The sequence below is a fragment of the Pseudophryne corroboree genome, chromosome 4 (assembly GCF_028390025.1).
Source record: "Pseudophryne corroboree isolate aPseCor3 chromosome 4, aPseCor3.hap2, whole genome shotgun sequence".
Lineage (NCBI taxonomy): Eukaryota > Metazoa > Chordata > Amphibia > Anura > Myobatrachidae > Pseudophryne > Pseudophryne corroboree.
Genome location: NC_086447.1, coordinates 124181596 through 124197431, shown reverse-complemented (window position 1 = coordinate 124197431; position 15836 = coordinate 124181596). Strand labels below are relative to the sequence as shown.

Genomic DNA, 15836 nt, shown 5'->3' with positions numbered 1-15836 from the left:
CTCCCTGGATGATGCCTTTATCAGCAGATCGTCCAGGTATGGAATCTCCCTGTCTGCGGAGGAGAACCATCATCTCTGCCATCACCTTGGTGAACACCCTCAGTGCCCTGGAGAGACCGAATGGCGGCGCCTGAAACTGATAGTGACTGTCTAACAGTGAAAATCTGAGATAAGCCTGGTGTGGAGGCCAAATCGGAATGTGAAGATACGCATCCTTGATATCTAGGGATACCAGAAACTCCCCCGCTCTCAGAGACTCCATTTTGAATTTGACTCCCTTAGATAAGGGTTTAACGATTTCAAGTTCAAAATTGGTCTGACCGAACCATCCGGTTTCGGAACCACAAAAAGGTTTGAATAGTAACCCACGTTGTGCATATGAGGTGGAACTGGGACAATGACCTCTGACTTTCCCAATTTCTGGATAGCTTCCAGTAGGACAGTTCTGTCTGTCAGTAAAGCTGGCAAGCCTGATTTGAAGAAACGGTGAGGTGGGGTTTCTTCCAGTCTGTACCCCTGGGACACAATATCCTGTACCCAGGGATCCAGGCCGGACGACACCCAGACGTGGCTGAAACGGCTGAGTTTCGCCCCCACCAGCCTGTCCTCCACGCTGCGTGGTCCACCGTCATGCTGAGGATTGTGAGGTACCAGAAGCAGGCTTCTGGTCGTGGGAGCCTGCGGGTGCAGGCTTTTTGGATTTTGCCCACCCACCTCTAAAGAAGGTGGTAGGAGGCTTGGACTTTTTTGTCTTAGCGGTCCAAAAGGACTGTGATGCAGATGAAGAAAAAGGTTTCTTCATAGAAGGCGTAGCTGAGGGAAGAAATGGTGACTTACCCACGGTTGCCGTGGAAATCCATGCATCCAATGCTTCCCCAAATAGAGCCTGACCTGTGTAGGGTAGGTTCTCCACACTTCTCCTGGATTCCGCGTCTGCAGACCATTGGCGTAGCCAGAGTCCCCTGCGAGCTGAGACAGACATGGAAGCTATCCTTGCAGTCAGCGTACCCAGGTCCTTCATGGATTCCACCATGAATCCCGCAGAATCCTGTATGTTACGTGAAAATAATTCAATGTCACTTCTATCCATTGAATCCAAATCCTCTAGTAATGTGCCTGACCACTTTACTATAGCTTTAGAGATCCATGCACAGGCAATAGTAGGCCTCAGCGCCACCCCTGAAGCAGTGTATATGGATTTGAGCTAGGTGTCAATCTTACGATCAGCCGGTTCTTTTAACGCGCTAGATCTAGGGACAGGTAAAACCACCCTTTTAGACAGTCTGGAGACAGATGTATCAACTATGGGAGGGTTTTCCCATTTTTTCCTATCTTCCTCAGGCAAGGGAAAAGCAACCAGAATCCTTTTTTGAATCTGGATTTTTTTCTCCGGGTTTTCCCAGGATTTTTAAAATAAAGCGTTTAATTCTTTAGACGCAGTGAAGGTTAGCGAGCCTTTCTTATTATCTGTGACATAAGCCTCCTCAACCTGCTCAGGTGTTGTGTCAGTAATATTTAACACATCTCTAATAGCCTCAATCATTATCTGCACCCCTTTTGCAAGGGATGCCGCCCCCCTCCGCACATCCCCATCACCGTCTGCCGTGTCAGAGTCGGTATCCATGTCATCTTGATAATCTGGGCAAGTACACGTTTCTGTGGGCATATGCTAGGGGATTTTGAAGGAATAGGAACAGAACCTGACCAAACTGCCATAGACTTCTTTAAAACCTGAGTTTTAGTCTCAGTATGAGCTACCCTAGTAGAGATCTGAGAGATCATACCCTTAATAGAGGTTAACCACTCAGGCTCATTAATGGGGATCTGAGACAAGACATTACATTCCTGTGCACATGGAATGGATTCCTCCTGAGAGAACATGTCCTCTGCAGCATAAGACACAGAGTCCCTAGACATGGCTATGTGACACAACAAACACCCACACACACACACACACACACACACACACACACACACACACACACACACACAGGGAAATGTCAGACAGTTTCCCCCCAAGTATGCCACAGAGAGACACAGAGATTGGAGCCAACCCATACACAGCGCTTCCCTAGGTAGATATAACACCACTACCTAGCACTTACTGTGTACCTTAATAGACTACACAGTATTTACACAGCCTCCCCCCCCCCCCCCCCCCCTTCTACAACCCCCTGGTACAGCACCGGATAGATGGAGTTGCTGGGAAGGACAGCACTCTCCCTGTCAGCGTCTGTATGGATCTGCAGGCAGGATAATGGCGCTGAACGCTGCTGGGTCCGCTCTGAGAAGCTCCACCCCCTGAACATTGCACTGCTTCCCGCTCTTCAGTTCTTTATACTGGCCTGAGGATTGTTGCTGGCAGTGTAACCGAGGTCCCTGACAGGCTTGTGACCAGTGTAGGGTTTAGGGCGCTGGCTCAGGGAGCCCCTCACAGCGCCGCACCATGTACCGCTGAGCCTCCGGTGCGCAGACAGTACTGCGCTCCCACCCTGTTGCCGCCATTTTCACATCAGCTCCCCGCTTGCCAGGGGGCCGGTGACTCGCCACCGGAATCTTCTGGCTCTGTAAAGGGGTGGCGGCATGCTGCGGGAGTGAGCGGTCGCCTGCGGCGGCTAACGATCATCACCTTCAGGAGCTCAGTGTCCCGTCAGCGGAGATAGTGGCTCGAACCCCGCAGGGCGGACACTAGCCCCCCCCCCCCCCCCATAGTCCCACAAAGTAGGGAGGCTGTTGCCGACAGCCTCCCTGTGCCTAACTACTCTTAGAAAAAAATAAAACTAAAGAAGCTCTAGGAGCTCCCCTAGCTGTGACCGGCTCCTCTGGGCATATTTCCTAAACTGAGTCTGGTAGGAGGGTCATAGAGGGATGAGCCAGCCCACACTCTCAAACTCTTAAAGTGCCAGTGGCTCCTAGTGGACCCGTCTATACCCCATGGTACTAATATGGACACCAGCATCCTCTACGACATAAGAGAAACATACTTATTCCAATAGGCCTCAAAAATACATAAATTCAAAAGTAGCTTGGATAACGTGATATTCCCGGTAAGAGCAATGCAGCTCAAGAACATAACTAGTGATATGGTCATAAAGGAGCTTAAACCACTTGATGTTTTCATTCTTAGTACATACAGTAACACCAGCACAAGTCTGCCTTACCCCACTATCCGATTCCATCTTACCCATTTAAAGCATATTAGGTTGGACCTGCCTATACCTCCCAACACTAGAGGTCAGTAGCACGTGGCAACATGTTGTCATGGCGTGGTCCATTTTTCCAAGCACTGTTTACTAACTTCCTAGTCCTGTCACGTACTCTTCCAGTAACCTATGCTTAACTCCAGGATATTTAGGATCTATCTATCTATCTATCTATCTATCTATCTATCTATCTATCTATCTATCTATCTATCTATCTATCTATCTATCCTGTCTGTCTATCTTTCTATGTAACATTTAGGTTAAAAAAAAAGCTTACTTTTCTCTATCGATAACCTGAATTAAATAGATAAGTATCATTTACATTATCAAATAGATGTGTTTTGGAATACACTTTGTGTCCACTTCTGAATCAGGGCCATAAGTAAAACAGACATATTTAGAAAATAAATAAACTGTAGGGTACACGCTTCCACAATAGCACTGATACTTATTTTTGCGATAAACTTAATATAATAATATAGTAATTTGGGTTTTCAAACTTTTACACAAAGCTTGATCAATAGGCCCCTCAGTTTGTCAGTTCAGTAGGAGCCAGTGAGGGTGGAGGCAGCCATTTTGTAGGGTGAACAATATTTATCAGAATGCTAGTAACTAGTAACCAGCGATGTAAGGTATGCACTGCATTGTAATATCCAGCATTAGAACAAAGCATCATGCACTAAGCTTGTGTATGTATTGGTTTTTTAGACCTCACGAAACAGCCTGAGCAGCCTTTTCATCAGATGACGGACACATGGCCAAGTGTGGACCATGTTAAGAAGATGCCCTTTGACTACATTCTGCATGATGCCAAGTACGAAGATGCCAGCGTCATTAGTTCCGACTTTCAGCATTCTGACACTGAAGGTAAAGCAGGATATTTTAATTCTGTATTCTTTGCCCATTTACCACTCAAGCCAATGGAATTACACAGTTGCCACATGTGGAATTCTGCTACAGTTGCAGTTTTAATGATTACCTTCAGTTAGTTTTTTTTTTAAATACCTGTACATGAAAAAAAATTAAAGACAAGAAAGGTCAGTTGAAGAGAAGATATTAAATGAGCATTTTAGGAGATTTAAAGCATGATAAGGAAATAGCAATAATTTCCATTCCTTACATATATATTTAGTACATGAAGTGCAATATAATACTAGCTTCAGTACTCTATGCAGATACTACATACAGTACTAATGAGTTGCTTCATGAAATTGCAGCTTGTGACCCCGGTATGCTGACCGCTGGGATCAGAAGTACATCCCCATAATACTATAGTTATTTCAGTAATATCCAATTGAAGCGCCCCTCGGGCGCGATCATCTGCCAGAGGCTGCATTGACATATGCGAAAAGTGACCTGTTTTAGCACTCAAACGAGACTTTTCGTGTCTCACCTATTTGTTTGGTTGGGTTTAGCCGATTTACGCAGCTAAACTCAACCTTTCTGGGTGCAATCAGTGTAAAAAAAACAATTGACAATTGCGCCCCGTGATCTCGCGCGCAAAACAACTGAATTTCCACCTATATTTCTACGTTAAATTCCCTTAAGTAAAATAGTTACTAATAGCGTAATATGAGGACAAGTCCTTGTGCTATAACAGAAGTGCAATTTAGTGGCTAAAAGAGGCTGATTACTAACGTGAAATTAGAATATACATATATCTTGAATGAACAGTGCCACCTTGTGGTCATTGTCCAATTAACACGATGAGCTTAAACTGGCATAAAGTTACACAGTCATGGTGATAACCTTATCGTACTCCCCAGGAAGGAAATATATGCACATTATACAATATAACCTTTATGATAAAATCTTGTATGGCTATGTCCCTTTAAAACTTAAGTGCATTTTATAGCTATCTTTTCTCTAGCAGGGCCGAAACTAGGGTTGCTCTCACCCGGGGCAAGATAGTAAATTTGCTGTTCCCAGGCATGGGGGAGGGCTGTGGGCTCAGGGCTGCTGGAGACCTGCAGTCTCCGTGAAAGCTCCCCTGTCAGAGGAGCCTGCAGAGTCCAGTGCGGAATGCTGCAGCGTCAGTGACAGTGACTCATTCACTGTGACTGACTGACTGCAGCCAGTGTGCTCTCATCAGTCCCAGGCTCGGCTCTGTTCAACCGCGCCAGCAAGACTACTGTCTCCATCCTCTCTCCCTCCCCTCCAGGCTCCCTTTACGCGACAACCAGAAATTTTGGCTGCGGAAACAGCCTCCCTAGCGCCCCCACATTCCAGCGCCCGGGGCGCGTGACCCCCTAGCCCCCCCTTAGTTACGGCCATGTCTCTAGCATCCATAAGGGATATTTGGGAGACTTAGGTGGTCATTCCGAGTTGATCGCAGCCAGCAACTTTTTGCTGCTGCTGCGATCAACTAGTACACCCCTATGGTGGAGTCTATTTTAGCTTAGCAGGGCTGCGATCGCTTGTGCAGCCCTGCTAAGCTAAAAAAATTTCAAGCAAAACTAGACTAGGCCTATACCTACTTACCCTGTGCGATGGATCCAGCGATGATGGGCCCGGCTTTGACGTCACTCCGCCCTCCGCTCTCCTGGACACGCCTGCATTTTACTCACCACTCCCCGAAAACGGCTCCACACGGTCCGTATCCGCCCTGGAACGCTTTCTTCCTGTCAATCTTCTTAGCGGTCAGCTCTGCGACCCCTTCCATCAGTAGCCGCGACGTAACCCGGCGACCCCTGTTGCCGGGCAATGTCGTGCATGCGCACTGCGGCCGCCGTGCATGCGCATTCCGCACCCATTCGCATCGCAGCGATAAACCGCTGCTTGCGAACGGGTCAGAATGACCACCTTAGTACGATGGGGTATAGATGAGTCCAAAGGAGCCGGTGCACTTTAAATTTCTTCAATTGGTATGCTGGCTCCTCCACTCTATGCCCCCTCCCTTAGGCACTTCCTCGCTGAAGGACCACCGTCATGAGAGGTTGTTCGTACAACGGGGCACTGCGCCTTAGTTGTCGCAATCGCAACACACCGCACACCCCTAACAATAGCCTGAAGGTGACAACAGTGGTGAGTACAAACTGGGGGCCCCGCTAGGGGCGTCCCCCCGGTTCAAAGTGCGGCTGACACGCAGGGGATGCATATGGGACCCGCTATAGCCCCCTGTGTACACTGGCTAGTGGTGGCTTAAACTGGCACTTGTGTGATGTTTTTAAGCTAATTGGGAGACATTGCCAGTATAAAAAACACTGTAGCTCCGGCACCATTGGGGGGGGGGGGGGGGCGGAGCTACCTCAGAGTGGGACCAGCGGTATTTTGGCGCCTTCCTCTGCTTACAACAGCACCAGCCGGCACACACAGCTCCACCTCACAATCAGAAAAAGCTGAATACAGGGTGTAGCAAAGGGGGAGAGCCGCTATTGTACACGATTTGTGTCCTATAAGGGACTGTAATCATAGGTGTTTCACTGTGATATTACAGCTTACAGCCTCACTGGGGCTGTGTAGCTGGGGTGTGCTGGTCTCCTCTCTCTCTGTCTTCCTCTCACATACAGTAAGGGGCAGGCTTGCTAGTTATTACTTGTATGTGTATGTGATTGTGCTTTACTGTGAACATGGGTAAACACAAACTATGCAGTGTATGCCACACCAGATTCTCTCCCTTATCATCTGATTCTGTATCATGTGAACAATGCAGCCAATCTTCACAACTCAGTGAGGGGACAGGGAGAGAGGGTCAAGAGCTTTCCTGGCTAGATGCCCTTAAAAATATGATGTCTGATATGTCATCACAACTCACTGCTAATGCTCAAAAAACTCATCTACTACAACAGGCTTTTGCAGACCTAGCTGCCAGGGCAAATGTTACATAGCCCCCCCTCTCTAACTCAGGACCACAAAAGCATGGTTTACCTGCTCTACTCTCTGATTCAGATGAAGATGTACAGGAGGATGGGCAGGACTTGGATCCCGTTAGTGGGGATTCCACTTCTGCTCAGGGTATTGAACCCCTCATTCTGGCTATACGGGATGTGTTAAAACTCCCTCTAGAGGACGCTGCGTCACAGCAGTCGTTTTTCTTTACACAGAACAAGCCTAATGTCACTTTCCCTGATTCTGCAGAGTTAGATGAACTGTTTAAGTTAGCCTGGAAAAATCCAGACAAAAAATAGCAAGTGTCAAAAAGATTTTTCGCGCTAATATACTTAATTTAAGGCAACAGGACATGAATATACTCAATACATTAGTTTATATGATATTTTTAATGTCTGTAAAATCAATCTTATAAGAACACAAACAAACATCACAAAATTAATATAATTAATATGCGCATATATAAAACCCCAATCTAAATCTAAGGGTATATTGATTAAGTATAAGGACCTACCCATCTTTTCAGAGAGAGATAAAAATACGAACAAACGAGTAGAACAGTTTGAAAAAGAGTTAGTGGAAACAAAAAATAAGAAATTGTTGAGAGATGATAACGATTATAAAGATGGGAAAGTCCGCACTTATAGAAAACATCAACCTTCCATTAATTCCAGAGGCCAACAGGGGACCTTTGGACCCCAGTCGGAATTTGAAAGAAATGGAAAGCAATACAATTATAAAAGACAGTATTATAGGTCACCTGCCTCTAGGGGAGGTCCTAGGGTAAAGGATACCCCTAAGAGTGATACTCCAGTGTTCACTAGAACATATAATATAAGGAAACCCCGTTATTCTAGTTCTGAATTTCAGGATCCTACAAATGATTATCATTTTTTAGGGGGAAATCCAAGACAGGGGTCAGTCGCAACATACAACAGGTTTGCACCTTTAACCAGGGATACTCCCAAAAGACAAAGAGATCAAGAGGGAGAAGAGGTGGAAGGAGGTTACACAAGAAAGGCCAGATTACATTAGACACACAAGGTATATTCAATTTGACAGACAGGGAATTATCAGATGAACAGATTATTCTCTTAAAAAAGGGCCTTAATTTTGCTCCGACACAGGGCCCTAATTTATTTGACCTGTTTGTCGAATTGAATCATTTCACTCGGGATTTATGTCGAAAAAGGTATTTCGCCTCTAAAAAATTTAAAGATGACCAAATTTCATCTATAGTTTTAGATAAAATGGATACGGAATGTTTAATACAATTAGAAAGCTTATGGGATGAAAATCATGTTGATACTACCAATATACCTGTTAAAGTGTTTGATATAGGAGGCAGTCAGATTGATATGAAAAAAGGTACCCCCTTTAAGAAAAAAATCTTCTTTCAATCCGGTAAATCATACATCCAACACAATAATGTATTTCTATAAGAAAACCATGGATGATTTTCAGAACATCTGTGCAAAAAAAAAAATCAAGATTCTCTAATTTAAGTAGGAAGGAAAGGCTGGCACTAAAAGAATTGGAAAGTGACCAGTCATTAGTGATTAGAAGTGCTGATAAAGGGGGGTGTTTTATTAGAGCGAGATTACTATATATCTGAGGCTTATAGTCAACTTTGTAATGTTGATTTCTATGAAAAAATTGAAAAAGATCCTACGCTGAATTTTCAAATACAATTTAGAAGATTGCTGGATGATGCCCTTGGGGGGGAAGTGATTTCTAAAGATGAATACAACTTTTTATTTATTGAGCACCCAGTTATTCTGATTTTTGATCACATTCCCAAGATCCACAAATCCCTCACTGCACCTCCTGGTCGTCCCATTATTTCTGGTATAGGGTCCCTCACTTCTAATTTGTCACAGTATATAGATTATTTTTTACAGAGTTTTGTGGTTTCTTTGAGATCCTACATCCGAGACACAACGGGATTATTGAATTCTATTAACAATCTAGTATAGAAACCAAATTATGCTTTTATATCATTGGATGTTCAAGCTTTGTATACACACATACCCCATGAGAAGGGAGTAAGATCTGTGGACCAATGTCTCAGTAAGGATGTGGGATTCCCAGGAAACCTCAAGGAATTTTTACTTTCTTCTATCACATTTATTTTAAAACACAATTATTTTTTATTTGAGGGTGAGTATTTTCTTCAAATATTAGGGACGGCCATGGGTACTCGGTTCGCGCCTAGTTTTGCCAACTTATACATGGGCATGTTTGAGGATCAGTACATATGGGGAGGCCCATATGGCGCGAACCTAGTATTCTATGGCCGTTACATTGACAATTTATTTTTTATTTGGAATGGGGATGAGAATTCTGCACTTAATTTTGTCACTTATCTTAATAATAATGATTATAATTTAAAATTTACACATTCATATAGTAGAGATACAGTTGATTATTTGGATCTCACTATCTCCTCTGAGGGTGGACAGATCACTACTAAAAATTATAAAAAATCTGTTGATACAAATTATTTTTTACATTATTCTAGCAATCATTACAAACCTTGGTTAAGAAATGTGCCATTTAGTCAATTCAGTAGACTTCGTAGGAATTGTTCTAATTTAGGTGATTATAGAAATCAGGCAGATATCATGGCTAAAGATTTTATTGATAGAGGATACCCTAAGGCCTTAGTGAAGATAGCTCATAAAAAAGTAGAAACCATTGACAGGAAACAATTAATAAAAGTAAAAAAGAAACCACAAATGTTTAATATTGATAAAAATGAGGATTTGACTAAAATGTGTTATGTTTCTAAGTATAATAGTCAATCACATGAAATTAAGAAAGTAATAAAAAATAATTTCAAAATTTTACAACAGGATGCTATATTACAATCAGCAATTACATTGACCCCTAGAATCATTTTTAAGAAAAATAAAAATTTGAAGAATATATTGGCGCCAAGTATTTTGAAGAAAATAAAATAAAATAACCTAATAGCCCCCTTTGGTAATTCATGGTTGGCAACTCCTACATTAGGATGTTATAAATGTGGTAAAAGTCGCTTCATTACATGCGGGTTTTTAGTTAATAGAGCTTTGAAAATTGAATCCCATACCACAAAAGAGAAATTTGAGATACGTGAATTTATTAATTGCGACACCACTTATTGTGTCTACGTACTGCAGTGCCCATGTGGCCTGCAGTACGTGGGTCGTACTACTCGCTCACTTAAGACCAGATTTAGGGAGCATAGATTAAACATTCTCAAACAGTTTTCTCATCACAGTGTGTCCCATCACTTTTCCACTGTCCATCAAGGTAAGATTGATGGATTACATGTGATAGGGGTTCATCATGTTAAGACCACCATTCGAGGGGGAGACAGATATCGTAATCTGTGTGAGAAAGAAGGTCTGTGGATTTTTCAATTGAGAACATTATATCCTTTAGGGTTGAACGATTTCATAGATTTTGAATCGTTCGCCAAGTGAGGGTTGTTGTGTCCTCCATATGTGAGGGGGGTGGTGGTCCAGCAGTTACCGGCCATTCCCAGGTCTCACGTTCATGGGGGATCCCAATAATCAAATGTGACATTATTATTATTTTTTCTTTGGGAGGACCTATTAAGGTTGCGCAATTGGATATGGGTTGGTTATCCATCATTAGTGTAGAATTTCTCTAGGGTCTGAGGCACGGCCTGATAGAGTAGGGGTATATTATTGGCTTTTAAGATCTGAGGTCGTAGGATCAAGTCCCGTAGGGATTAATGAGATAAACAAATGAAAAGAACATTTATATGTATAATATATATTTACTATTCTTATATATACAATTATATTCTTTGTATCTATAGATTTAATTGTATATATATATAGAAATAGACATGTTGGTGATTGTTTATATCAAGTTTTGAACGAAATAATTATATGGGTTTAATATAGTCTCATTAAAATGTTGTAATAGATCAGGAATGAGGATAGCTTTGAGGTAGTGCTTTGGTTTACCATAGCGTAAGCTATGAGTTCGATTCCTGGATGGTTTATATCCCCTAATGTGATGTGAAAAGATTATTATTATATTATTTTATTTTATTTTTATATTGTATTTATTTAATTTTAGTTGTATTTTGATCTAATTATTTTTACATACATGTATATGGAAAGCGTTATATTGCTCTTTATGATTGTGGATCAATTATTGGTCAAAAGGATGCTTTATCATATATAGGAGTAGATTTATTTATTCATGTGTATGTGCATATACACTCATAGGCGTGCGCAGGGGGGGTGCCTGGTGCGCACAGGCACCCCCTAATGTCTGTCACCTCCTCACACACACCTGCTGCTGCTGCAGTATCGCCGATCGCCGAGTGTGCTCATTTCTGTCCTCCCGCCCATTGCGCCCGCCATCCCCTCCGCTCAGTCTGGCTGTCATTCATTTGTATGGGTGCAGCATCACTGATGTAATCCTACTCCCAGTTCCTCTAACCTGTGGGATGTTTCGTGATGATGTCATGCTGCGTGCATGCCCGCTCATGCTCCCACCCACGCTCTCTCTCTCCTCATCATGTGCCAACGCCACAGCATACAGCGTTCCTCTTGGAGGAGGACAAGTTCAAATTCAATATCAATATATATTTCGAGAGATTAGGATATAATCTATGGTAATAAAATATACAAATGTAACATATATTAAACAGATTTTATATATATATATATATATATATATATATCTGTGCATCAATTCTCTATATTATTTACTTTGCATTGAGTGCCAATATGTAGTGGTAGAAATGCCTGATAGGTGGTGCTAGACACGCCCATTAGGTGGTGTTAGACATGCCCAATAGGCGGTGCTAAACACGCCCTTCTAATCGTGCACCCCCTAATAAAATGTCCTGCGCACGCCAATGTATACACTTTTAACATCTATAAAAAGGTATATGTATTTATAGACAGGCGGGCATATGATGATTTAATGTGGAAGGTTTTATTAAGGAATTAAGGAATAGGTGAGCAAGAGGTGGATCAGGAGGTGGATCTAAGACAGGTGTTCTATATCTAGGTGGATGATTGCACCAATCGAACATGAGGTTGTTATTTAAAAAGGGCTACATTGTTATAGTTTTTTACTCTATGAGGAAGCGAAACGCGTCAGAGAAAGTGCCCTATTTGTGACCCAGTCGACACTATCTGTTGGTCCTTATTGATGTGCAGCGCTGCCTGAGGCTGAGAAGCGGGAGACGGAAGGACGCTATATGCGGCGGCTCGAGGACGGGAGCACATTCAGCTGTCAAGTGCCTGCGGTGCGCTGAGCTCCAGGAGCCGGACTGATCTTTCTCTCAAAGCCGAAAAAGGTGTGTGCACGGGAGCCAGTTATTAGTGGGAGACGGAGGACGCCACTTGCGGCAATTGGAAAACGGGAGCTTCATTCTACAGGTGCATGTGGTGCACTGAGCCCGGGTGGTATATCATTTCCTCCATGATTTCTGGACATTTCTCCCATAAGTAAAGAATCATCCGTTCTTGTGAGCATATGGATAATTTCATCAACTGGTAAAAAAAAGCTCCATTCATACCACACTATATGATATCTAATTCATGAAATATTTATATGCACATTTAATGGGACTGTCCTATTTGGGAACAAAAATAAGGACATCATCAATTTTATGATTATTGACTAGTCTACTGTGGTCAATTTAGATATATGATCCACCTCTTATGCTCAATTATTATTACCATGTCATTTAGATTGGGGTTTTATATATACGCATATTAATTATATTAATTTTGTGATGTTTGTGTTCTTATAAGATTGATTTTACAGACATTAAAAATATCATAAAAACTAATGTATTGAGTATATTCATGTCCTGTTGCCTTAAATTAAGTATATTAGCGCGAGGGATTATATAGTTTGTTTTAGTTTACATCTGGTTTAAATCAGGTGGGATTGTGTTGGCTATGTCCACAAGCCAATTTACCTTTTGCTGCTTTTGAGATCATATGAGTTCTAAGAAAAATATTATATATTATACTAAATTCACATTCTAATTGTCTGTGAGGGGTAGGTGTGTATGTGGATGCACGCACCTATCCGCAATTATACATACTTTTGTGTAATGATTAGCGCCGGACATTTTTGGTGTTTCAAAAAGATTTTTGCACACTTTCCCATTTGTTCCTGAAGGTAGGAAATTCTGGGAAGTACCCCCGGGGGTTGACGTATCAGTCTCTCGACTGTCTAAAAAGGCAGTGCTGCCTGCCCCGGGCTCCTTTACAATAAAGGACCCTGGGGACAGAACAATAGAGACTACTCTAAAGCAGATGTATCGCAAAGGCCAGTCATAGCGGGTTGCTGGGTGACCCATGCCATTCATATGTGGGCTACTCAAATTCAGGAGGGCCTCTCTGGGGATATGCCTCTGGTCACTATAATGACTCTCATGAAGCACATTCAGGACACTGCACGCGTCCTGTGTGACTCGCTCAAGGAGATGGGCAATATTAATGCTAGCACCTCTGCCATGGCAGTGTCGGCACGCAGGGCCTTGTGGTTGCGTCAATGGATAGCGGACGCAGAGTCCAAGCGCAGTGTGGAATCTCTCCCCTTTTCTGGGGAATGGCTCTTTGGGGTTGAGTTGGATACGTGGATTTCTAAGGTTACTGTAGGCGTTCCTACCCGGGGCCGTCTGTTCAGTCCTTTTGGTCTAACAGATTTCGATTTATGGCCAGAGGTGCCTCCAATGCGGCTAGAGGCACCAGAGGTAAGACAAGAAGACCTGCGTACACCGGTTCTCAGGAACAGAGCACCAGTTCTGCTTCCACTAAGTCCTCAGCATGACGTTGCCCACCCACCCCAAGGGGATCTCGAGGTGGGAGCACGACTGCGTCACTTCAGCCGCGTCTTGGAGCGTTCCTGCCAGGATACCTGGGTCAAGGTCCTCATTTCTCAGGGCTACAAGCTGGAGTTCAACGGTGCTCCTCCCCAACGATTTTTCAAATCAAGCTTACCAGCTTTGGAGGATACGCAAGTTACGTTACAACAGGCCATCCAAAAGTTGGTCCAGTCCCATGTCATTATTCCAGTACCAATACAACAACGTGGAAAGGGTTATTACTCCACCGTGTTTGTGGTACCAAAGCTGGACGGTTCGGTAAGGCCCATTTTGAATCTAAAGTCCTTGAACCCTTACCTAAAGGTTTTCAAGTTCAAAATGGAATCCTTGAGAGCAGTGGGTCTGGAAGAACAGGAATTCATGGTTTCCCTGGATATCAAGGACGCCTACCTTCATATTCTGATTTGGCCACCTCATCAGGCTTATCTGAGGTTTGCCCTACTGGACGATCACAGCTCCGAGGGTGTTCACAAAGGTAATGGCGGAGATGATGTTCCAGCTCCGGGTCCAAGGGGTCAATGTTGTCCCTTACCTGGATGATCTCCTGATAAAAGCAAGATCCAGAGAGCTTTTATTGTTCCATATCGACCGCACTATTCAACTTCTGTCACACCATGGGTGGATTCTCAATTTACAGAAGTCCCACCTGGAGCCAACTCAGCGGCTCCTGTTCCTGGGGATGTTACTGGATACTGTGGCCCAGAAGGTGTTCCTCACGGAGGAAAAGGCAAGAACTCTTCAGGAGATAGTCCACATAGTGCTCCGACCTGCTCGATTATCCATCCATCTTTGCATACGAGGCGATCCAATATGGGAAGTTCCATGCCAGAACATTTCAATTGGATCTCCTGAGTTAGTGGTCCGGATCACATCTACAGATGCACTGGATGATACGGCTGTCACCTCAGGCCAGGATTTCCCTTCTGTGGTGGCTGCAGTCTTCCAATCTCCTGGAAGGCCGGAGTTTCGGGATTCAAGATTGGATCCTCCTCATGACAGATGCGAGTCTGAGAGGATGGGGAGTTGTCACCCAAGGGGCTCAGTTCCAGGGCAGGTGGTCAGCCCATGACACCCTCCTTCCGATCAACATTCTGGAACTTCGGGTGATCTACAATGCTCTACTTCAGGCCTCTCCTCCACTCAGGGTTCACGCGATCCAAGTACAGTCACAGCAGTGGCGTACATCAATCGGCAAGGAGGGACAAAAAGCAGGACCTACATGCGAGAGGTGTCAAAGATATTACTCTGGGCAGAAAGAAATGCAAGAGCAATGTCAGCACTCTTCATTCCGGGAGTGGACAACTGGGAAGCGGACTTCCTGAGTCGTCACGATCTCCACCCGGGAGAGTGGGGGCTCCACCATCAGGTGTTTCAGCAGATCATCGACCGGTGGGGCTGCCCACAAACAGACATGGCTTCTCGACTCAACAAGAAGCTTCATTGGTATTGCTGCCAAACCAGGGACCCTCAGGTGAGGGCAGTGGATGCACTGAAACAGGTAGCCCGAATGGTCTACCTGTTTCCTCCGATTCCGTTGCTCCCAAGGGTGCTGAAGCGAATCAGAAATCAAGGAGTCCAGGCAATTCTGATTGCCCCGGATTGGCCTCAGAGGGCGTGGTACGCGGATCTTCTGGACATGTCCGTCAAAGACCCTTGGCCTCTACCACTAAGAAGAGATCTTCTTCAACAAGGACCATTCATCTACCCAGACTTACGGCGACTTCGTTTGACGGCATGGAGGTTGAGCGTAACATCCTAGCTCACAAGGGCCTTTCCAGACGGGTCATTGCTACCATGGTTCAGGCCAGGAAACCTGTGACGTCAAAACACTGTCATCATATCTGGAGAAGATATGTCTCTTGGTGCGAGGAACGCTCATATCTGCCTACGGAGTTCCACTTGGGATCTTTCCTCCGTTTCCTGCA

The 15836-nt window shown here is 44.0% G+C and overlaps 1 protein-coding gene across 2 annotated transcripts in view; it reads left to right on the top strand.

The window, feature by feature from the left end:
• The window catches only part of GREB1 (growth regulating estrogen receptor binding 1), a 275504-nt gene that overhangs the window by 216611 nt on the left and 43057 nt on the right, over nt 1–15836 (top strand). For both annotated transcript variants that reach the window (XM_063915401.1, XM_063915399.1), the window contains one exon: nt 3912–4070. In XM_063915401.1, the coding sequence (XP_063771471.1) occupies nt 3912–4070 (159 nt within the window). The remainder of the gene's footprint in view (nt 1–3911; nt 4071–15836) is intronic.